Source organism: Anarhichas minor, unplaced genomic scaffold (assembly GCF_050575085.1).
Source record: "Anarhichas minor isolate MPS153535 unplaced genomic scaffold, ASM5057508v1 ptg000033l, whole genome shotgun sequence".
In the NCBI taxonomy this organism is placed as follows: Eukaryota; Metazoa; Chordata; class Actinopteri; order Perciformes; family Anarhichadidae; genus Anarhichas; species Anarhichas minor.
This window is the reverse complement of record NW_027466479.1, coordinates 13984417-14008096: the sequence shown is the minus strand read 5'-3', so window position 1 is coordinate 14008096 and position 23680 is coordinate 13984417. Positions and strand designations below refer to the sequence as shown.

The 23680-nt window shown below is 44.4% G+C and overlaps 2 protein-coding genes across 3 annotated transcripts; both read right to left on the bottom strand.

Annotated features, from left to right (window-relative positions):
- Window positions 1-284: 284 nt before the first annotated feature.
- On the bottom strand, window positions 285-9545 carry sesn2 (sestrin 2). Of its 2 annotated transcripts, XM_076106396.1 has the most exons (12): window positions 8718-8851; window positions 8226-8519; window positions 7543-7608; window positions 6807-6995; window positions 4358-4540; window positions 3085-3312; window positions 2763-2895; window positions 2559-2674; window positions 2337-2420; window positions 1424-1530; window positions 1201-1345; window positions 285-953 (listed from the first exon to the last, which is right to left on the bottom strand). In XM_076106396.1, exons 2-12 carry the CDS (start codon window positions 8232-8234, stop codon window positions 867-869), a joined length of 1347 nt encoding a protein of 448 aa, XP_075962511.1. In that variant the 5' UTR covers window positions 8235-8519; window positions 8718-8851; the 3' UTR covers window positions 285-866. The 2 variants fall into 2 exon arrangements, with proteins under 2 accessions (XP_075962511.1, XP_075962510.1); XM_076106395.1 differs by lacking the exon at window positions 8226-8519 and having other exon boundaries at window positions 8718-9545.
- Window positions 9546-11107: 1562 nt separating this feature from the next.
- Window positions 11108-15632, bottom strand: matn1 (matrilin 1). The gene is made up of 10 exons (XM_076106070.1): window positions 15545-15632; window positions 13904-14088; window positions 13641-13805; window positions 13318-13540; window positions 12341-12463; window positions 12056-12228; window positions 11732-11963; window positions 11463-11615; window positions 11277-11357; window positions 11108-11157 (listed from the first exon to the last, which is right to left on the bottom strand). Exons 1-10 carry the CDS (start codon window positions 15630-15632, stop codon window positions 11108-11110), a joined length of 1473 nt encoding a protein of 490 aa, XP_075962185.1.
- Window positions 15633-23680: the final 8048 nt, after the last annotated feature.

Here is a 23680-nt window from a genome sequence, read left to right as displayed (position 1 = left end):
TTACAGATCACATTAAAGAGGGACTTCGCAGAGTGAACTGTGGCGTCATTACGCGCTTCTTTTAAGTCCATGTCTCCATCGTGTGGGGAATCATGGTAACTCCCGCTGCAACACTTCCAGAAGTTTGTGTTGAACTGTGTGTCTTGGATCATAAACACAAGAAATGTAAATCTCATAATGAAGTCTCTTTTACTTCCCATTTAAATCAGAATTCAAAAATAAAAAAGCAGATGACGCAGTCCGATGGTTTTTGCCAGAACATGATGTCGAGACACAACACAGCGTTTACATTTTGACAAAGTACCTTTTTATTGTTTATAAAAATACAAGTTATTTGTTTTCATCTCAGCCTCTGCGTGCTACAAACAGAGAGGACTGAGGCCCGAGTAGTCATGGTGAGGTGAACGGCTGGTATCTGTGGGTGACAGATTATTGACCTGAACAGACACTTCAATCACGATGATTTATTTATACCAGTCCTTACTCCACCTGTAGACCTTACTCGTAAGATATGTGTGTGTGTGTGTGTGGCGGAAACATGTGCAAGATATTCACAGCAACACTTGAGGCTCAATTGTGGGAAACGAAACCTGATTAATTTCAGTGCAAATAAGTAACAAGTTTTAAATATCAGATATCCCAGTCCCAAAGCAGCATCACAACATTAACACTGAAACTGGGGATATGCATAAACAACTATTCACTGTAGTGTGTGTGTGTGTGTGTGTGTGTGTGTGTGTGTGTGTGTGTGTGTGTGTGTGTGTGTGTGTGTGTGTGAGATTGTCTGTCCATGTTGTGTTCTGCATTGGGTTGTGGTGCGTCACAGCTGGCTCAACATTTGCAGAAAACGTGTGTGAGTGAGTGCGTCATCTCATGTAGTGTGTGATGGCTCGTAAGGTATAAAGAAGGGCCGCTTGTAGCCGGGCTTCCATCACTATCAGGTTTGCATGAACCTGCAACACAAAAACAACAAAGAAATGACCTTCAGGTTACTAGATGATACACTTTTAAGTCCCGTCTGCAATTGAAAATCTCATTCTCTAATGACATTTAAAAAAGGAAGGAAAGAGAGGCAATGTCAAATCATTCATTCTTTGTTCAGAAGGTACCAAATAGAGACGCTGTGTTAAAATGTCAAACGATTCATTGATTGTGGCTGAAGAGGCCGGGTCAGGTGTGCGCGTTTGAACACGTTTGTACCTTTTCGGAGTGTCTGAAGTGTCTCCAGAATGCGTGGTAAACACGAGCCGTGGTCTGCTCGGGGTGACAGGCCATGGTCTTAACAAACACCTTCAGAGAGCGCTCCAACAGCACGTTCACGCTGCCGTAGTCATAATCGTCGTAGCTGCACAGGTACAATAACAAGTTACTGACACAGCAGAGACAAAACTAACTTTAAAACTTGATTTCTAAGAGCACTGACCGTATCCCGTACAGACAGTGGATGTAGTTCCACAGAGCCTTTCTCAGAGTGTGAGTGTCCACACCTTCATGCATGGCCATCCTGTGGTAGGTCATGTTGCTCACAACCTGCAAAGATGTAGTTAAATCTCAATATAATAAGCTAAATCAATCTGATTAATTCACATGTATACAGTTTCTTTTAAATGCGGGAAAACCCTACTAAAAATAAGCGATCGACTCCTTTCCCATTGCCAGTGGACAAGTGTAGCCCGGATCAGTTTACCTGTTGTAAGGCGCGCCTGGCCTGCACTGCTTTCTTACGTTGCGCATCGCCAGTAGATGTGGTAGTAACAGTGAGACAATGGCAAATGCAGTCAAAAAGGTTGATATTAGCTGTATTTAGTTACAATTAACTATGTCGTTTGTCTGCCTGAATACATTTTTAAATCCAGTTCAATCCAGGTTGTGCACGCAGCCCCACTGTAAAGACGCACTGCGCAGTTTTGCCCAAAGTGCTCTGTCATTTTTTGAAGCGTCCTCGCCTGTAGCGATGTGTCTCTGTCGGATTCTCTGCCTTTCTGGGGGGTTTTTTCCTGGTGCGTTCGAGGTTACAAACTCGACAGAAAACAGGGTTGAACAGTAGAAAGCAGCATGGAGGCCAGTGAAAATGTTACATTGTTGACTTACTACCCACTCATTTGGAACAATGTTCAATGCTTGGATGTGGACAGACAACATTTGTGGCTGAGATGAAAAAGAAAGCACCGTAAAATGAGCGTGTCCACCCTGGTGTAATAACAAATACCTTTGACTACAGCAGAGCCATTCGTCCGCGGAATGAACGCCGATTGTAACCTTTACTACTAAACATAACATTTATCCAGTGGGACAGGGGCTTTAGTGTACTTCTACAAGGTTAACGGTGAGGGTACCTGGAATTTTTCATCCAGGAGCTGACCCATGTCTGGCAGTAGTCTGTTGACCAGAGAGAAGCCGTGGTCCTCCCATGAGTAGTCCTGCACACATCACACACCAACATCAACAAACACGGGTCTCTGACACTTAGCGCAAACAATCACGAGGCACTGTGTATACTGTAAAAAGCCTGAATAAATAAATTAGGAATGTGAGTGATCTCAACTGGAACACACTACCTGAGCTCTCATGGTGGGTGGCGACTGCTCTCCTTTGGGGGCAAAATCCTCGTATCTGAACTCTGGATCCTCCACCAGACGCAGCACCAGATCAGGTGGGGCTTCTCGCACAACCGCTAAAACAAACACGACAAAGAAGACAAAGTGAGTGAACGAACGTCAAACAATGTGAATGACGCACGGGATGAACACGTATGTATTTACTGGTTGGTATGCTCTCGCTCCTCTCCCTCTCAAAGCGAGTAACCATCTCCTCCTGTGTGCACTCTTCCTCCTGCTGCTGCAGCTCCACCATCCTCTGCATCAACACCTCCACCTCCATCGCTCCGTCACCCAACTGGAACAGAGAGAGAGAGGAATTTACTGAGTTCTTTGTTTTTTTTTAACAGTAAATCAACAATATGTCATGAATCTTCAACTGTTCCAAAACCAGCACAACTGGTAAAACATCACTGTAATTCTGTTGACATTGTTCAGTTTCGACCGGTCAGACCTGTGGTAAAAAAAAAACGACTGTTTGACTCACCTCTTGCCTGCCATCCTCGTGAGCGGGGCTATGAGGGCTGTGGGGGCTTCGGGGAAGGTGACTGGGGGATGGGAGTTGGAAAGTATAACCTCCGATGTGCTCGGGTTCAGGGTTCAAGCCGCATCCCCACCCAAAGGAGCAGAGTGAGTGAGCGTGTGCCATCAGGATCACAGCGTGTATGAGTTCAGCCAGTGACCAGCGAGGCTCTGCTCCGGGACACACCAGCTCCTGCAGGGTAGAGGGGCAGGTGTTGGGTAAGTGAGGTATTCTATCATGGCTTTGTTGGGTGGTATTGCCTGTTAGTTGGTTGGGGGCCTTCACTTTAATATCTCAACAATTATTGGGGGGGGGGGGGGTTTGCCATAATATTTTGTACAGACATTCATGTCCGCCTCAGCATGAATTGTAATGATTTTGGTTACTTATTATCAAGCACCATCTTTTCATTTCTATACCTGCAAAACTAAGGACATCCATGTCAGCCTCGGCTGCATGCGTTTAGACGGACGTCAGACGGCGGCTGGTGGTCTCGCGGTTTTGCGCTCTACAGCTCACGTTGCCACAGTTTCACAAGCGTGACTGAGAACTACTGCGAGCTACTGTAGAGACATGGCGGTGCAACATGGCGGACTCCGTTAAAGAAAGTGTCGGTATGAAGCCCCTTGAAACTAGTGGAGGACACCCGGGCAATTGGGTTATTTCCAATAGAGAGACAAGCGTTAGATTTACAATATATTTTAGATTTTTTGACATCGAGAGCATAGACTCTTCTTGTTAAGGTATGACCACCGAATACACAGGAGGCTAAAATAAAATGAACACCTGACAATATAGTTTAATCACAAAACAGCACAAAACCTCATGAAAACGCCACAAAAGGTGACTTACAATAGAATATATTATACTTATCTTTAGCGAGTAATTTCAGATACAGTCAGAAAGCTAATGAATTAGATCAATTTACTATTATATGATGACAAACAGTTTCATTGAATCAGTTTTAATGTTCCGTATTGTTACGCTCAGGTCCCGTTTTAAAGTGCCTAGCATGAGGGCCAAGAGATAAAAGCTTTCCCTCGTCTCTGCTACCATTCACACGTTAAAAGGGCATTAAACCGATTGCTCATTTGAACAGATTGCTTTGATTATTTACTTAAAAAACTCTCACTGAACTGAACCACTCTGCAATCTATGTCCTGTTGTTTCTTGTCGTCCATCAGTGTCCCTGTAAATAAAGAAACTGAACTTTTCAGGGCCTAAGTGGGTGTCTGACCTGGATGTGCTGCTGTGTGATGAGCCAGGGCCGGTGTGCCAGCAGCTTGTTGAGTGTTTGCAGGCTGTGGAGTTTGGTGGGAGCGTGCTTGAGACCACTTAGCCAGCTCTCCTCCCCTCCAGCGTCGAGGAAGCCCGCGCTGTGCTGCTGCACCAGGTACGAGCAGTGATGTCGAGCTGCGGCCTGCGAAACATAAATCACCCCATCCGTTAAAAGCACAGCTTAATCACTGCTCTGTGTATACCAGTGTCATAATGCATAAGAACTGCCCGTGCTCATCAATATGAAAAGGGCTCAGAGGTTAAAGCAACACAACTACATTTCTCCACATATAGATCATTTTGAGTCTAATGACATGGCCTTTCTGAAGCAAAAGGGCAGCTAATGTGATGAATATATGAGCGATGAGCGTCGTTAAATGTTTATGAGGGGGATCAGTCTTTGGCAGACCCTGTTAGTGGCTCACTAGGATACAGTAGCTGAAATAAAACCCTCAAGCAGGGAGCGACCTGCCAAGTGCATCTGTCATAATTTAACTCACCCCGGTTTTTAGATTACAACAACCAAAAATGTATCCTGTTTCTTGACTTTTCGATTGCTTTTAAAATGTGCATTTTTGTACAATAGTTAACTTAAACCACTGTAGTATATTGAAGGAAGGATAAGGGTTGGACATAATCATTATCGTCAGCGCTTGCTGCTACTGGAGGGTCGCAAAGCCGCTGCACACATTAACATTCTGCTATAGAAGGGAAAAAAGAATGTTCTGACTTGTTTATATTTATTTAAACAAATCACAGTTATCTTGGGGCTGCACCAAGCACACGATGCTGCAATGTTGCTCTTGCAAACTAGAAAGCGCAGATAGCGGAATTGTATTAGCAGCAGCTGTTTCTACCCAGCTATGGCACTGTGAGAGGTTCTGTTGGAAGTGTAGTTCTATCACATGACTCAGTGTGAATGCATCTATTCACTGGTCACTACAGCTGAACTGACTGTAAGTGGGCTGCAGAGGAAACAGCATTACAGCAATATTAGTATAATAAAATCTATTCATAACTATATTAAGATAAAAGAATGAAACCATAAAAACAATTTGGCACAATTGACTTGGTCACAACAAGAGAAAATAATAGCTGCAGAGTCTTTTACATGACATTACTTTGAATGTTTAAGCTGTTATGCAAGCAATATCTCGCCTAAACATTACACGGATAGACTCACTGGACCTAATTACAGGCTTGGGAGCATTTATAGCTATTGTCATTGCCACCTCATTCCTCACAAAAACTTTTTACGGTTATGTTTTAACCTGCCGGGTCACAGCTCGCAGGATTTAACTCAGCGCACCAGGATGGAAACTCTAACCGACAACAATACCATCTGCTTAAAGTAAAGGATACGTTAACTGTGTACTAATATTACTTTGATGTATTTGTATTTACCTAGTCCAATAGTGTTTGATTGTGCATGTATAGATCAAATACAGCAAATCAAATGCTTTACTTTTAAGTAACAATAAGAATGACATTTAACATGTTTTTATATATATATATATTATATATATCTGCTGTGACGTGGGAGGAAATACAAAAAAAGAGACTAGCAGAGCAACTTTACAGAGCAATATACCAATCAATGAAACAATATGCAGTACATGCATCCCACTATGGACTCTATATTGTTTCATTTGTTGACCAACCCAGCTTAGTATCAATCCGTTACAAGCTTTATAGGGGAAAAAATGAGTACAACTTCATTGGGAGCTGATTGTGAAACCTTGTTCTGGCTTAATAGTCTTTCCACAGAACCCTCTTTTAATCGGACTATTACCTAATAACTTTGAGTAAACGCCATTAGGGAAACGTTTCTACACTAGATATCTATCTGATAGTGCAGTCGCTAAATTTAAAGAAGCGATTCCATCTGCATTTAATTCAATAACCATGTCTCAATATAACAGCGGACTCTTGTGCTAACTTTTGTCCGTCCCAGATCGATCACAGTGTCGATAGTGCTACAGCCTCACTGTGAACGCCAATAGACTTTATTGCTCCTCTAAAAAAAGATAATAAAACAGAGGAAGTTCGCTCCATGGTATAACCCTCAAATTAAAGCAAACATCGCAAAAACTTGAAAGGATATGGCGTTCCACCAATTTGGAATAATCTCGCGAGAAAACATACAAGAAGGCCCTCTGTAATGCCAGAGCAGTTTATTACTGATCATTAAAAGACAAAATAAAGAACAACCACAGGTTTCTCTTCAGCCACTGTGACAGAGAGTCACAGCTCTGTTGAGCCGTGTACTCCTATAGACCTCAGTAGTCGTGTTGAATGTAAAGTTTTACCATCAGGAGAGCACATGAGGCCCTCGCTGTGGTCACTGGCATTGATCTGAAAAGCTCCGATAGGTGTCACTAGTTAATCATATACTGTGGTTCTCTTACCATAACAGCGATGTAATGTCTCCAGTGACGGGGCAACGGGCCGTCCATCTCCAACAAAGCATGCTGGGTCCTCAGGAAGCAGCTGAGGTAGGCGGGGTGCATTGCCATCACCATTGTGATGTGGTCCACGCGGCCCACTGAAAGGAAAGATTCGATGAGGATGTCCTGGTCCGGCACTTCTTTCAACATCTAAAGAGAAAGAGCAACACAACTAAACTCGCTTCATGTTGTTACAATGCTTGAGGACACGGTAAGGATTCACTTAAAAATGCTGGAAATAAAGAGCCTTTAAAAGCTGATGCAACATTTCCACTCTCTCCAGTGGAAAGCTTCCAGTAAGTCACATATTAAATTAGATTTTTGAGTCATCAGCTTTTGCAACATGTGCGTTATTGCTTGTCTTGATGACATGACGCAACAGCTGTTGCGGCAGAATAGCTGGCTGCACGGCTGCACGTTTATCACGATGCCAGCCTGAAACGAGCCCAGTTCAGTCTTTGGTTAAGACACGGAGGCAAGCTCTGCGCCACCCTGAAACCAACTGGTGAAACTGCATCCCTTGTTTAAATAGTTTGATCAATAAACATTACATGGCAAATAAGAAATGGTGATCAACAATATACAATGCTCCAATCCTCATGGGATTTACTATTGGAAATAAAACCGCAATTTTTATTATTAATATCTTTAATAATGGTGTAAATAGATGTACTTTCAAAAAACAAGCCATACACACCTCTTTTGCAGGAATAAAGGCACTTGGGCCCGATGCCAGCGCCCGAGGTACTTCAACGCCTTGTTCCTAAGCAGGAAGACACAGAGTTTGGTAAATAACACCGTGAAATAACATCTAATTTAATGTCGGATTAATCTGACAATTATCTTCTCGATAAATCGTTTGAGCTATCAAATGTCACAAAATAATACAGAATGCTTGTTGGATATTGTCCTCAAATTACTTGTTTTGTCTGATAAACAAACAGTCCGAGACGTAACGATATTGAGTTCACGACGACGCAAGACAAAGAAAAGCAGCAAAGTTTCACAACTGAGAAGCCGGAATGTTCGGCTTTCCTGCTCAAAAACTGATAAATCAATCATCCAAGCAGTTGTTCTGTTGATCGACAAATCGATGAGTTGTCTTAAACCGTATACATTAATTCATCACAATTAAAAAATGTTTTGAGCAAACAACTAAAGGGTTAGATCTTCTTCAACATCTTCAGAATACATGAATAATACAGATTTTACATATAAATGCATGTTATTTGAAGATAAATGAGAAATCAGCTTTAACCCCCATGAACTTGACTAGACTTTACTTAGCTTAGACTGCAACAGCTGTTCTGTAACTGGAGAACCCGTTTTATAACCTCGCAGCCCATACAATCTGTAACCAAAGCCACGCATTCAACTCACAGACATCATCAGAAGGCCGGCACAAAAAAAAAGTCTCCGCTCGTTATCTCCAACAGAGACGACACATACACTGAAAAAGCCTCCAACACCAGCTTTGACTTTATATTCCCAGAATGTGCAGTGAGCTGTGGAGAGGCTCGAGGGGGGGGGGTGTGTCCGATGTGTTGTTCAGGTCAGGACAGCGGGCGTGTCCGGACAGATAGGGGGCGTGTCCGGACAGAGAGGGGGCGTGTCCGGCCAGCTTGTTTGTGCACACCATAGCGGAGTCTTGCGTCACCTCACACAGTTCAACGTCTGATGAAATATCAAGCAGTCTGATGGAAAGTGCTAATCAGCTGATAACTCTTGGCTGATCAGACCGTAACGTTATCGCGAACTGTTATTCAATCATCCACCTATTCTTGGCATGTTATGATAAGCAGCTAAAGCAATAACATTCGTGCTAAAAAGAAAAAATACTAAGATACTACTAAATACTATCCCAACATTTACCTGTGCGGTTCGCAGCAGCTCGGTCGCTCTCCCCCGAACCTCCTGCAGTGGACACGACCGGGACAGTCGAAGCAGATTTAAAAGTGTTTGTTTACTGATCAGCCGGTCCGATCCCAAACACGCCAGAACCCCCTGACTGAGCTCCTCCAGAGACGCTGCTCGCTCGTCCTCGTCCTTGCTGCACAGCCGTGCTAAGCTTTTGACAGTCGGGCCAACGTCGGACTCTGACTCGTACCGGTGTCGACCGGAGCCTAGACCCGGTGTGTTGTATCCGTTGCTCGCCATCTGTTGTTATTGGTCCCAAAACACCTCGAACGGATTCTTGACGCACCCGTGTTGAGCTCGTGCTAGCTACAGCTAGCTCAAGTATCAACCGTTAACGTTAGCTTGACGCAAACGTTGGTGTTCTTTTAAATACCCGGATGCTCGATAGTGTCTGTTGTCAGTTGACTGCGCTATCATCTGTTCCACCAATCATTAAAGCAAACTGACCTTCTTCAAAGTTGTCTCGCACACCAGAGACAGTTATCTGTGCTCATACCCCCGGTTACCGGGACCGTAGAGACGGTTAGCTCGCTCAGCTAGCCTAGCTGCTGTTAGCAGATGCTGCAGGCTGTGTAAAACTCAATAACAGCGTTTAACGGTGGCTCGGTAATAAAAACAAAACACTGTGAGCCAGTGGTTCGTGTTTTGGACTGGACTCCCAGACTAGAGCACAATGCAAAGTTTAAAATCAGCTTTCATGAAGCACCAAGAGACAATGACAGGCTTCGCTCGCTGGTTTCGTTCAGCTGTTCGGAGTTGAAGAGCTTTTTTCTCTTTTGCAACGTCATTGTGACGTTGTGAAAACTTTTCTCACCAACAAACTGCACTTTAAGGTGAATAAATACTTCTCAATAAAAAACAAAAAAACAATGTTTCAATTTCTGAACAATTCAACCTTCACTTACACTTAACATGTAATATAAAATAAAACATAAAACTTGTCAATTCACCTGTTTGCAGCTTTCTAATAATTACAAATTTGCATGACTGTAGCAACTATTGCCCATTAATCTATTTATGAATCAATTAAGTATGTAGTCTATAACATGTATTATATGGACCCTGAGTCTGAAATAAAGTGTGATTGATCGATTGATGTCAACACAGATGACAGATCAAAATCATCATACTTACCAGAGCCATAGATTTGCTCTGTTCTCCATTTTATAAAATGAAACTGTGAAAAGCAGTAAGTTTCCTGTTTACATTTTCTTGACAGGGAACCCCACAAATCCACTAGTATGGATCCTACTTTGTTTTTGTCCTGATCACTGTCATATGGGAATCATTTGAGTACTTCAGAAATACTTTATGCAGAATTACAATAAAGTTATGAGTGAAAAAGACTGCCGTTACGTACATCTTACACTATTCATTGAAACAGTCCACCATTTTGCTGGGAACACCTGTCAAGCCCTTGTGGTCCTCTGAGCCCACATTTGGGGACCATAGGAATATTCAATGTCCTTTTTATACTTATTCATATTTAATTAACTAAAACTGTGTAAAAGTAAGAATTGCTTCGTTTCTGTGTGTGCATACAATAGTTTCACAAGTTATATTATGTACTTCCTGAATCACCTTTATTTAGGAAAATAAAAAAACATCAGACATATTTCTTATATTAATTTACCTGTATATATATTATATACCATGTAGGACATTAGATATGTGTGGGGCTAAGAGAAAGATGACAGTGTCAAATAGAAACAGACAAACAAGTGAGGGTGATACGCTGCTCCGTACACAGACTCAAAGCGGTTTGGGGAAATTCAACATTGTGGCAGCAACAAAGAAAAACCCTTCAGTGTATCGTCACCGTTTCCCTATGAGGGAAGACTTTTATTAACAAACACACAGGCTGGCTATGGAGCATGACCTTCGGAGCACACATAAAAGGCGTGGTCCCCATGGCAAACCGGCGCTTCGTGTCCCAGGAGACCCAAGGGTGGAGGAGATAACACTGAGAGAGGAGGAGGTAGGGCAGAGGTAACACAGAGAGAGGAGGAGGGGCAGAGGTAACACAGAGAGAGGAGGAGGAGGCAGAGGTAACACCGAGAGAGGAGGAGGGGGCAGAGGTAACACCGAGAGAGGAGGAGGAGGCAGAGGTAACACCGAGAGAGGAGGAGGGGGCAGAGGTAACACCGAGAGAGGAGGAGGTAGGGCAGAGGTAACACAGAGAGAGGAGGAGGGAGCAGAGGTGGTTTGGGAGAGCTCAGGATACAAGCAGAGGTCAGGGTTCACACTCACACAGGTTTCTCTTCAGTATTTTACAGGAAGTAAAAGGTGTTTGTGTGTGTGTTTGTGGGTGTGCGGATGTATAGGAAAGAGAGGGATGTGAGTCCTCAGACAATTTTGTTCTCCAGCAAGGCGATCCTCTTCGTCATACTGTCTAGTGAGATTTTGTCAAGGACACGCAACAATGAAGACAAAGACACCACATATAATAACTACATCATAACCCTCCCTCCAAACATCCTATTCTAACACCGTTTCACCCATTGTAAAGGATATATTTTTTTGTTAGTGCCTGCAGGGCTTGTTCTACTTTCTTTTGGAACTTTACGAGGGAGTCACATTCACAAGGGTCCTCCTCTGTAGGAACAGAAAGCACAAGTTCAAGTTCTGGGTTATTGTACTAGTATGTAGTGAAATTACTTGTTTGTAGATGTATGCTTGTATTCAATGATCATGTGGGACCTTGACAGATGTTAATCTGCAGCTTCTTGGCGATCTGGGTCATGGCTTTGAAGTCAGCAGTGTAGAAGTAGTGCTCTCCAGTCGGCTCAGAGGCGATCTCTTTCAGCTCATTCTCCACTGCGTTGCCCACTCCAACAGCGTACATCTTGAAACCTGCAACATAAACACAGACAGGTTTCCCCTCATCTGAATGGTAAAAGTAGGGTTTGGATTGTATCTACTTACACTACACCCATGCATTAAGAAGAGATCCATCCTCTCCCTCTCACCGTGCTCCTTGGCCTTCTTGGCGGCTTCTCCGATGTAGTCCTGGCTGCGTCCGTCAGTGAAGACGATGCCCACCTTGGCGACTCCAGGCCGGGCGCCCTGACCACCGCTGAAGCTGTTGTCTGTCAGATAGCGGAGAGCCTGGCCCGTCATGGTTCCCCTCTCCATGTAGGCCATCTTCTTCACAGCTTCCTTCAGGTCCTTCTTGTTGTTGTAGCGGCCCAGGGGGAACTCCTGCAGGAGGGAGACGGAAACATGACGTTGACGCATACCAGAGGGAGGTTGAATATTAGGTGGACACTGAAATGGCAAACACAGACACGTGCCTGTCGAACTGAGCTGGAGTACTGGACCAGTCCAACGTGAGCCTTGCTGTCGGAAACATCCAGTTTGTCTACGATCTGGTTGATCCACTTCTTGACCAGCTCAAAGTTCTCTGGACGCACGCTCTTAGAGCCATCGATCAGGAACACCACATCTGTCGCCGCATTGCTGCAAGCTGGTGATGTCAGACACACAACAGGGCATGTTACTCTGGTAGCACAATTGCTGTGCTTGGACAAATACCTTCACACACACGCGCGCACACACACACGCAAACACACACTCACCACTGCAGCTGCGACCATTGTCCATGAGGGTAAAGCCATCTTTGCAGGCACACTTGTATGATCCGGGGGAGCTGATGCATACCTGCTCACAGTCATGATCCCCAGTGGCACACAGGTCCGACACTGTGTGTGTGTGCGTGCAGAACACACACGTACACACAGTAGAATATATGTTGAGGCACACACACACACACAGAGGGAGGGGGGGTTAGGAGGAGAGAATGAAACTATGTCAGTTTGAAAACGGGAAAAATCTAGCTTTGATTTTTAATGATCCACTGTGACCTGCAGCCAACAGTTTTGAATATGTGTGGACGGAGCATGAATCCAGTGGATCCTTAAAACAAACAGGTGGAGAAGATTGGAGTAGCCTCAAATAAACAAGATCCGTTTTGTCTGTTTCTAAATGCGAGGCACAGGCTCGTCCAATAACAGTCCAACACTGTGGTCATGCAGCGCTGCCCTTGGATGAAACATCTGCAGCGAGACTGGCTGCTGCGTAGTGAGTGGCAGGCAGCAGGCAAAACTGCCGCAGACTGGGAGAGCCAAGGGGGCGTCAATAATTAGAGGTTTAATGATTGTCACTAATGGATCGGTAATTACACAGAGATCAGTCTCGCCTCTCGGTTATGCGAGTGTTGACTGAAGAACAGGAGCACATTTCGTTCCTAAAGGTTGTTCCTGCCCTACATGCCCTCGTGCAGTGAGTATTTAATGAGTTTGAACGGTCTTGTTGAGGGAGAGCAGAGGAGCAACATGTAGGAATGAAAAGATGACAGTCCTGACACCTTACCCTCAGTGAAGGATAATGATGATGATGATGACCCGCCCTGACAGGGATTCTTCTCAACCATCTTTTCCTGTTTCCATCGCTACAGACTAATCTCAGTTTTTTGCACCTGTCCCTCTAACTTTAACAATAAGGCCCTCATCCTTCCTTCTTCTTCTCCCACTTCCTCTTCCTCCGCCCATCTTACCACAGAAGGCCTCCTGGAACTTCTTGGTGAGCTTCTCGATGACGCTGTAGCTCTCCACGTAGTCCACGTGGTCATCCAGAGGATCACTGGCCATCTGCTTCAGGGTGCTCATGTCCACACGTCCCACGCCGATGGCAAAAATCTCAATACCGGCATCCCGTGCACGCTGGGCCACATCCTTCACGCTGTCCTGGGGACGCCCGTCTGTCACAATAATGGCAACCTGCGAAGGACGAGGAGCAAAATAAGATAAAAAAAGAGGATCATAATGATGGGTTATATGTTGAGTTGCGTGTGTAAATGCATGTAAATGTGTGTCTGACCTTGCTGATATCAGGAGATTTGACGCGAGCGCCCTCGGCCTCACTGAAGGCCACATTTATTGCAAACTGGATGGACAGACCAGTCATTGTTCCAGTGGACAGGGGCTCGATCTTGGTCACAGCCTTAATCAGCCCGGCTTTGGTGCGGTGCGTCTTCAGAGACACCTACAGTTGCGTAATAATAACAAGGTCAGTAATATCAAATACCTTGACAAATTAATAAAAACTGTCCAGTGCTAGCGAAGGCTAGCGGAGCCCCGTACCTCGTTCTTGACGTGGCTGGCATAGTTGACGACTCCCACGCGGGTGGCGTTGGGTCCAACATCCAGCCCCTCGATGACCTTAGCCAGGAACACCTTGACCTGCTCAAACTCTGAAGGCCGAACGCTCCGACTGCTGTCGATGATGAACACGATGTCTGTGGGACGAGTTTTGCACAAACCTGCCGCTACACATGAAGACAGGAGGACAGAAAAAAAAGAATATTATGGATTCTTCTAATAATAGTTTTCATAACACTTGTACATCCACATAATGGTTCAGAAATGTAGATGGATAAAAGAAAAAGAAAATTGATGAAGAAGTGAGAAAAGGGGGGAGGGTGGGAGGACCATGGGGAGAACGGAGGTATTGAGGGGAGAAGGGAGGGTCAATGGGACAGGATGCAGGGAGGCAACAGGGGTGGAGGAAGACGAGGGTGGAGGAAGAGGCGGAGAAAAGAGAGGTAAAAAAAACCAAGGATGAAGGACAGAGAAAGATCAAATGGGCCTGCTTTAAAAATATGTTTTTTAAACTCTTAGATAATAATATGAATAAAAATGAATAATTATTAAATACAATTATTAGATTAAAAACTGAACAAAATCAGCAAGAAAGTGAGATGTGGCTGGAAGCTCAGAAAAAGTGACTCTTGAGTGACTCTGAGATTTTCATTATATTAACGTTTTTGCTGAAAAAGCTTTAACTGTTCAGCTACAAGCACCCGATGGAGCTACCTAATGAGTGTGAAAGACAGAGAACTGTTTTGTGATAATGTAGTCATAATAATAATAATAAAACAGTTTGAATCAGGGAGGATGTGTTGGATTTTCAGTGAGGGTCCAGGCTTTATTAAGGCCTCGTTAAATTAATCGCTAAAACATCCAGTGTCCCTTTAACATTACTGATCTCCCTTCTCACCCTTCACCTCTCTCCCTCCCTTCAGTTTTTTCTCCCACCAACTTTTACATCACACACACACACACACACACACACACACACACACACACACACACACACACACACACACACACACACACACACACACACACACACACACACACACACACACACACACACACACACACACACACACACACACACACACAGCGTACCAACTACCAAACTCCATCCTGAAACAGTCATCTAAACACCGGCAACAACACAAATGACACTTTAATATAATGTAAAATGTTGTCTTCAACACTGGCTGACTAATCACTTCAAATCAATAAATACCCAAGGACACTGAAAATTAATTATATTATTTTATAATTATACTGACTAAATTCAATTTAAAAAGACTAAATTTATTAAATACTTCACTTTTTCCATTACTCTCCTTCAATTCTGTTACCTCTGTGAATGTATTCCACTCTACAGCAAAGCAACTGGTTAACACACATCACACCGTCCCTGGATTTATGGACAAGAATGAACTTAGAGGGATATTCTTCTAAAATGCTGTTACCTCTGTATTTACGTCGTACTTATTATGTCAATTCTGTGAGTCACTTTCCACTGGAGATATATTTGAGGACAAGGAGTGAAAAGAGTATTAGATGTCAGGTATCTCACCATCAAAGACTCTGAGTCCTCAACTGGCATTAGAAACAACTTTTAGGGTTAAAGGTCATCATTCTTACCCATGGCGGCGGCCGTGCGGAGGTCCACGGTGGCCTGAGCCCCCATGAGGCCGAGCAGCAGCAGGAAAAACGACGGGGTAGGCGTCATGGTGACAGCGACAGAGGGGGTCCGAGTGTGTCCAGAGACAGTCCGAGAGTGAGAAGCCAGAAAGGAGACGGAGCAGGGCGAAGGGAGTTCCAGGAGAGAGGATGGCCACAAAGTGAGACTGAGTGACTCTGAGCTGCAGGTTATCAATGCAAGTGCTTCACACACTCAGCCCACAGACCGCCGCCCCCCCCCCCCCCCCCCCCCCACCCCTCTCCATAGTGGCAGTGTATGTATGTAGATGTGTGTGTGCGCGCGGGTAAGAGAGGGAAATACCTGCTCTGAGAGTACCTAAAAAGGCGGGCAAGGAAGGACAAACACACCTTGATATGGCTATGATGAACAGGTTGTGTGTGAGAGAGAGAGTAGTATAATCTGTGTTGTACGTATGCTCGAGTACCTGAGTGTGTACAGTATGTGTGTGTGTGTGTGTGTGTGTGTGTGTGTGTGTGTGTGTGTGTGTGTGTGTGTGTGTGTGTGGCTGGGGGTACAGGAGCGGCTGGGGTTTGGTGCAAAGTGCGCGCCAACACAGCCCCAGGTTGGATTTGGCCAAAGCTCAAATAAACACCAACATGAATTCCTCTTTTCTCCCCGCGTTCCCTCGTATAGCAAACACACATTTATGGTGCGGAAGTGAAGGAGAGCCACCGTACACAGCCCGCAGTGTTCCCGCTGCTCTGCACGTTGGGAGGTGTGTGTGTGTGTGCATTTTGTTTTTGCATAAGCATGCATTTCTGTATAACCTGAAGTATACAAGCCGATTCTTGGATTCCTAAGTTCAGCTCAGTCCAGCTCCTGAATCATTCATAACATTTTGTGTTTTTCGATCACTTGTCTGGTCTCATCCACCTTTTCTCCCATCCTTCCTCTTCTGCATTTTTGTGGATTTTGAAAGCCTTGACTTTCATAAATATTTCAGATTAAATTTAGCCTCAAGCTGCACAATAAACATAAAAATAGAAGGTAAAGATTTCCTGATTCCAACCAGATCAAATCAAATGTTCCCCCTGACTCTTCTTCCTGCCTTTCCCCCCCCCCCCCCCATTACTCTCCTCTCCTCTGTCAGGTAGGCGGCGGGCCCCAGCGGAGTAAACACAGAGGGAAAACACACCTTCATCAATACGCACATACACACCCTTAATCTCTCTATAGGACTCCATATACACACAAAACAGAGACCCCTCTTTTCCCTCCAACATCCCGCTCCACCCGACCCAACCCTGCATACCTCTGCACCTCCCTTTCCTCCTACTCCTCCACACACACACAAGACCTGAACAAGCCGCAATTGAGGGGGTTAGTCTGGGAGGGAAAGAGGAGTTGGGGCTCAGGCTGTACAGTAACGGGCCAGACAGCTTTCCTACTGAACAAGCTGTAAAGTCAAGAGAATGTGTGTGTGTGTGTGTGTGTGTGTGTGTTATGATGGTGATCGGTTGGACATGAAAGATTGAAGATGCTGGACAGCATGTCATCTCTTTTTGACTTAAGAGAAGACACCACAGACGCACACCTATACATGTTCGTGCAAACACACAAATGTATACATGGTTGTATGAACACACACACACACACACACACACACACACGTTATGTAACCCTCGTCTGCTTGGCAGGCAGGACAAACACAAACATAAGCTGGACGAGCTTACCTGCATCCGTAAGTATATGAGAACTATTTCACAGCGCCATGAAATTCACTACATTTTCATCCGGTCCACGTGTTCAGAGTTATAAAGGTGGACCGATGAGACGTGGCCACTAAGAAAGAAGAGAAATGTGTCCAAACTGATCAAAACCCCCGATTATAATGTTAGAAGGTCAGTTCTAATTTAGAAGTAGGGCTGCTCACTAAAGAGTTCTTACATTATGATGTTTCAATGACTCATTTAGTCCATCGTATGTCAGAAAATATTATTAGGATTACTTTTTATGATTTGTTAAACAAGAAATCTTGAAATGTCCTGTTTTGTTTGACCAACAGTGTGAAGATAGTTGCGTTACAATAATGTCAAGCATTACATGTACACTTGAATTAGGAAACGTTCGGCATTTTTGACCTTCAATGACTCTGACGAAATGTATCTGAAACAATCATCAGATTAATCGCCATTAACTGTGAAAGATACTTTAAGCAAAAATGCACTGGTTCCAGCTTCTCAGATGTTTCTTAGTTTTATATGATGATGAAATTAAAATGAACATGTTCAGACTGTTTGAAGATCATCACTTCATTTACAATTTAAATTACAATGGGACTTCTTTTTTTTACCATTTTAAAGAACGATTCATCAATTAACGGAGAAAATAATTGGGTTATTAATCAATAATGTAAAAAAGCCTTAAATGCAGCCGTAGATTCATCGATTCTCAAAATTGTTGTAGACTATTCAACAACAATAATTTGTCATAATTTGCAGAACCAATACAACGGTTTGACATTCAAACTCACAAATAACTTTAGCAAATGTACTAGAACCCCAGAAGCAATTATTTCCTCCTTATCCAAATCCTTCTCAGGAGCAAACCAGAAATATAACATAAAAACAAAGCATATTTGCTGTTTTAATGAAAAAGGAAAAAGTTCCTGTAAGACGTCTTTTACTGCCAACAGCCAAATCACCGCGGGGAGCTCAATTTAGAGGATATTTATCACAATAGCACTGCCAGACCCAGAGTGTAAATGGAAACAAGTCTAAAACAAACACATTCCCCCATTTCAGCCACACCGCGTATAGCATTAGGCATCTTTATACAAGGCCACATTCAAATAACTCTCAGAAAATATACTTGCTATCAACATGGTGAGGTGAGATATTTAAACTGGGCCTTCATGTTTACACCGCTTTTCAACAGGCAAGTGTGTTCATTTTATCTGGTAAGTTGATGTTGTTTTCCCCAGCCTCACTCTCCCTCGTTTCCCCTGTTCCTCCAAATCCAACACAAAGTCTATTTGTTGTATCTTTACAGAACAAACACCCTGATGCCACCTGAACCCGAGAACCAAAGCACAGGAGGATCTCCAAACCATGTTTCAGCTTTGTTCCACAACCGACAGTATTACTTTCAATCAGTTATATCAATAAACTTTATCCACCAATGTCAACAAACTCCATTACTGGACTGTATCAAAGCAGTGTGTGTGTGTGTGTGTGTGTCCAAAGAGTCCCAGGGTTTAGAAAGACTGCGATGACTTCGTGTTTGACCGCATCCATAAATATTGAAACAAGTTCCCTTTCTTCAAATCTCAGAATACTGAGCAAATATTGACACGGTGGAATCGGGGCGGACTAAAGCATACCATACCTGTGCTTACGCACTCTCTCACGTACACACACACACACACACACACACACATATATATACATATATATATGTGCTTACACACACGTGCCTGCCAGCTGTGCTCTGAGCACTCTCTGTTCACAACAGGGAAGTCCTGGAAAATTTGATTACAAAGTTAAGCCGACATGAAACCCTCCTCAGTCACACATGCGAGCTCACGGACACATGAACGTGAAGAAAGATGAAACGTACAGACGCAAGAGACAGATACACACAGTTAGGCGTCACATTAGCACAAATACAACCAAAATCCAGTGCAGAAGTGTTGCTACACTGAGTTTGAATAGAGCTCTCACACTCAGGGTTTCATTCCTGACATGAATGTGTCGTGTGTTTCTTTATGGAAGAGAGTTTGAGAAATGAAGTTTTTATGCGCGTGTGTGTTTATGCTGCGCTTCTGCTGCCAACAGTAACAGCTCAGTAGCCAGTGAGCAGGAAGAGAGAGGTTCATTAAAAACCCAAATACAGGAGTTACATAACCAACAGTTCTGTTCATCCCAGAACCCCCCGTGCTACAAACACTCCTCCCTCAGCTCCATCTTCTTCTCCCTCCCACGCCTGCTGGCAGAGCCCACCCATCATCCTCTTCTCCTCCCATAGCAACAGCTCATCTCGACTCTCCTCCCTTGTTCCCAGACCGACATGCCGCCTCACTCCTCCGTCCCCCCCCCCCCCCCCTTTATCTGCTCCCCTGGTCCCCGCCACCTCCTCCTCATCAAACAGTTCCTTCTCTTACTCCCACATCATCATCATCCAAGCTGTACTTCAAACTTTACTTTTACATACAGCAGGACTACGAATCAGGAATATTAACTAGAGTTAAAACAAGAAAACTTTTTGTTTTACTTGCACTACTGAGAGCAAAAATGACACAATGGTCTCAAACGTCTTTTCTAGTCTCAGGGAAAAATGCCTTCAGCTCTTTCAGAGGCGGAGTTTCATATCGGGATTTGGTTTCCATGAGCACTTACAACAGACTTGCATACTAAGAATAAACAAAGCGGGGAGTGCAGTGAGTGTGAGAACACAGCAGATGGCAACACTGATTAAGGATTTGGGCTGTATCAGTGATTGTCTGGGATACCTCTACCCTAGAAACGACTCGGTCCTGTTTCCCCCAATCGGATTAGTGACTGTCACACATCCCCCGATTGAAGGATGTCTGAGAAACCGACGTGCTGTCAGAATAAATCCCAGCATGCAGTCGTCTCTCATGATGGAACAGTGCCCTCTTGTGGCATGAAGACAGATCTGAAGCCAAATAAGCAGCATATCAGACCTGAGGGCTGTGCACTGTTAACCAGGCCATGAGTAAACCATGAGATTGAGCAAACAAAGCTGAATAATAAGTATATACATTTGGAGGTTATTATAGTCGATGCAGAAATTTGCTTGGGTTTAATAAAATATGCATCTATCCCTTTGTGCGCCAACTATCCTAAACCTTTTCCTCCTCGCTTACTATCATGCTCAAAAACCTGATTTTTAATCACTTGTCCATCATCACCACCATGTTTCAAGGCTTATTGGTGTGTCTGCAACCAGCACTTAATTAAAAATGTTGGTGATTTGTGAACATGCACGCATATACGGATGGGGATGAGGAGAACAATTAAGTTTGGCTATTAACCCACCTCCCACGCCCTTCTCAGTCCGGCATGCAACTAAACTGTCTCAATAAAAACAGTCCCTTGAGCAATAATATGTTGCATAATAATGTGATGGGGAATGCTGATTTAAATCAAGAGAGTTAACTGCAAAAGTAAAAGGATTAACAGAACAATGTGCATTTATTGCAGCCAAGCTTAATGCGGACCAATGTTTCTACTGAGAACATCCTAATAGTAATACAAATACAGAAATACTCACTATTTACATTAACACCGATACTTAAATCACACTCTCTCACACAAACAAACAGTCAGTCAAAAATGTATGGGGGAGAATTCGCAGTGGAAGTGGCTGTGAATCTCTCGAGGGCTGTCATACTCAATTTTGACACAAGGGGGCACCGGAGAGCTGTCTGGAGAGGCAGGGCTGACCTGAGAAGACAGCAGGGATGCAGCCTTGGTTGGAGTGAACTCCGCTCTGAGGCGAGACGGCCGCAGGGTGGACACAGGAGGGAGGACGGCTGTGCTGCTGGTGGAGGTGTGTGTGTGGGTGTGTGATGAGCACTGGGAGTTTGCATGCGAGGACCCGTGGTCCCCCCGGGTGAAGAATGAAGGGGGAGGCAGGGTGGTGGAGGAGGGCGGCTGGTGATCTCGAGCACCTTCCAAGCTGCCGGGGTAGGTTGGAGGGCACTGAGCACGCTGGTGGATGGCTGGTTGACTGTACATGCTACTCCACGGGTACGACTGGTACGCTGTGATCCCACCTGCAAGGAAACACACAGATTCAACCAGAGATGTGAAAACTAAGCTGTATTAGACGTAATGCAGCTCAGGAGCAGGACCACACCTCAAACACCCCTCTTCCTGTCTTGTTTCTATAAATGCCTACTTGCCCTGTATAACTGTTTGTTCCCATTTTTCTGTGCCCCTCCAAGACTCCCCCCTTTGCTCTCTCATTGATCCCCAAGGCGTCTGCCGAGCCCAGGAGCTATTGTGTCTCTTCCCCAAAGCCTTCCCCTTCCCACAGTACTCATCCTGCGCCACCATTCTCATCTGCCAATCTTTACTCATACGTTTCATATTCAATAAACACTTTTACTGGGGCGTCCCGGTGCTTGAGTGGCTAAGATGAATACTATGTAATTGGAGCTTTCATGTTTGATTAGCTGCATGTCTTCCCTCTCTTTCCCCATGTGTACAGCTCTAAAGTCACTATCAATGAAAAATGAAAATGGTAAAATATAATATATATATAAGTAAAAATGACTAGCAGCTGGGCACTTCCAAGGCATGGATGGATATGAAAACGCTTCCAGTTGAATCATCAGTGTAAAAAAATGAATAACGACATCAAAAAATATCTGGTTCTTTGAAAACAACAAACCCTCGATTGTGGCGCCATAAAAAAAAGAGACTCACCGTGATGACCCGCCGACTGCAGCAGGATTTGCCTGGTGCTCTGGGACTGGAAGTAAGCGTGGCCTCCGGTGGAGTAGGTCACCATCCCATTCGAGTTTCCTCCGGGGGCAAAGGTCAGGTAGGAGGTAGGGTTAGAATCTGGAGGGTTGGGGGTGAGGTAGGGGGAGGGGGTGAGGTAGGCCAGGCGGGGAAGAGATGCTTGAGGTTGGTGCTGGGGCTGGCCGGAGGAGTAGGAGGTCTGCAGCTGGTAGGAGAGAGGGTTGTTCTGCTGGCCTGAGGTCAGGTAGTCCAGCTTCTCCCCAAAGTCAAAGAGAGAACTGAGGACAGAACAAAGAAGAACTTGGTCACACACACACACACACACACCAATAAATATATGGCAGGTACGTCAGAGTATGTGTGCTTCATGTCATGCTCAGCTCAAAACACACACATGGTAACAGCTTCATAAGAGGCCAGACTGTCTGCTACTTTGCATCTGTATGTGTGAGTCTTAAGTCATGCTAGCAACTCTGTGAGGCTGTATTTATGCACAGCCTGCTTTGAGGTAAATGCAAACATCAGCATGCAAACACACACAATATGAGAATGTTAACATACTGATGTTCACTGGGTAATGTTTACCATGTTCACCATCCTAAATATTAGCATGTTAGCTTTAGCCATTAGGTATAATAAAGATCCTATTCGTCTTTCAGGTATTTGATATGAAAACACAGCAGACTTCTGCTGCCATTCCAATACAGTGGAAGTATTAAAAATTATATTTCAAACATATAAAGGAACATTGTTTTTCAGTCAGAATGTCTCAGTTCCTCTCCAGAACATGCTGTCAACCAATTAAGAAAATTTAGTATTATTTTTGTTGATAGTAGTTCCAAGGACAATAAGTCATTTTGTAATTTGTGTGAACTGACCCTTTAAGTCTCTTAACAGCAGGATTAGAACATGTATTGATATTCATTGTTTGTTTTTGTATCGTCTTGCATTGAGGGATTTTAGTGCTGCGATACATAATTGTAGTCAAACAAAAACATGTTGAACAAAGCAATTACTCTCAGCATGATTTCTCAAATATTTAAGACCAGCTGAAACCGACTCCCCACTATTACCGGCGCTATCTAAGGCATCATTATCCCAGTATCTCACAGGATCTCTGCTCCTGTCTGCAGCCTCTGTCCCCCTGTCATCTCTAGTACTCGTTGTCCCTGTTCAAATCATCGTCTAGTATTCATGTCACAGTCTGCTGTGAATCACGCTGACCTGGTGTCATTCTGCAGAGACTGGGTGTCTCGGTGTGCCAAGGTGGAGCCTCCCTCCAGGGCATCCAGGAACAGAGGTGGGGTGTGAGCCAGGCTGTTGAGGAGAGGCGGAGGTGGAGTAGGGTTGGCGGGGTTGTAAGCCGTTGTGAAAAGGGGGAGACTGGCTCGACGCAAGGGGGGAGGGCTGTGGATGGAGCGGGGGTGGTACTCTGCCAACCCCCCCTGAGATGAAAGCTGGTGTTGACCCACATCTCTCACTCTGGATTGACCTTGGAGATAACACACGGAGATAAAACGTTGGTCTGGTTTCTGGGGAGTTGTAGAGTCTCAACATGCAGGGTGAAGGTCCACCGAGTTTAAACCTCAACTCTTAAAGACTCTCACAGCATCAAGTTATTCCTTCCTCTAAAGAAAATAC

Coding starts and splice junctions, on each gene's coding strand:
- sesn2 (XM_076106395.1), bottom strand. CDS start 9,002: ATGGCGAGCAACGGATACAACACACCGGGTCTAGGCTCCGGTCGACAC. Junction 1,531..2,336: donor TCCTGGATGAAAAATTCCAG/GTACCCTCACCG, acceptor ACATCTTTGCAG/GTTGTGAGCAACATGACCTA. Junction 954..1,200: donor ACTTCAGACACTCCGAAAAG/GTACAAACGTGT, acceptor TTTGTGTTGCAG/GTTCATGCAAACCTGATAGT.
- matn1 (XM_076106070.1), bottom strand. CDS start 15,632: ATGACGCCTACCCCGTCGTTTTTCCTGCTGCTGCTCGGCCTCATGGGG. Junction 11,964..12,055: donor ACTCCAGCTCAGTTCGACAG/GCACGTGTCTGT, acceptor TCCCTCCTGCAG/GAGTTCCCCCTGGGCCGCTA. Junction 11,358..11,462: donor GCAGATTAACATCTGTCAAG/GTCCCACATGAT, acceptor CTGTTCCTACAG/AGGAGGACCCTTGTGAATGT.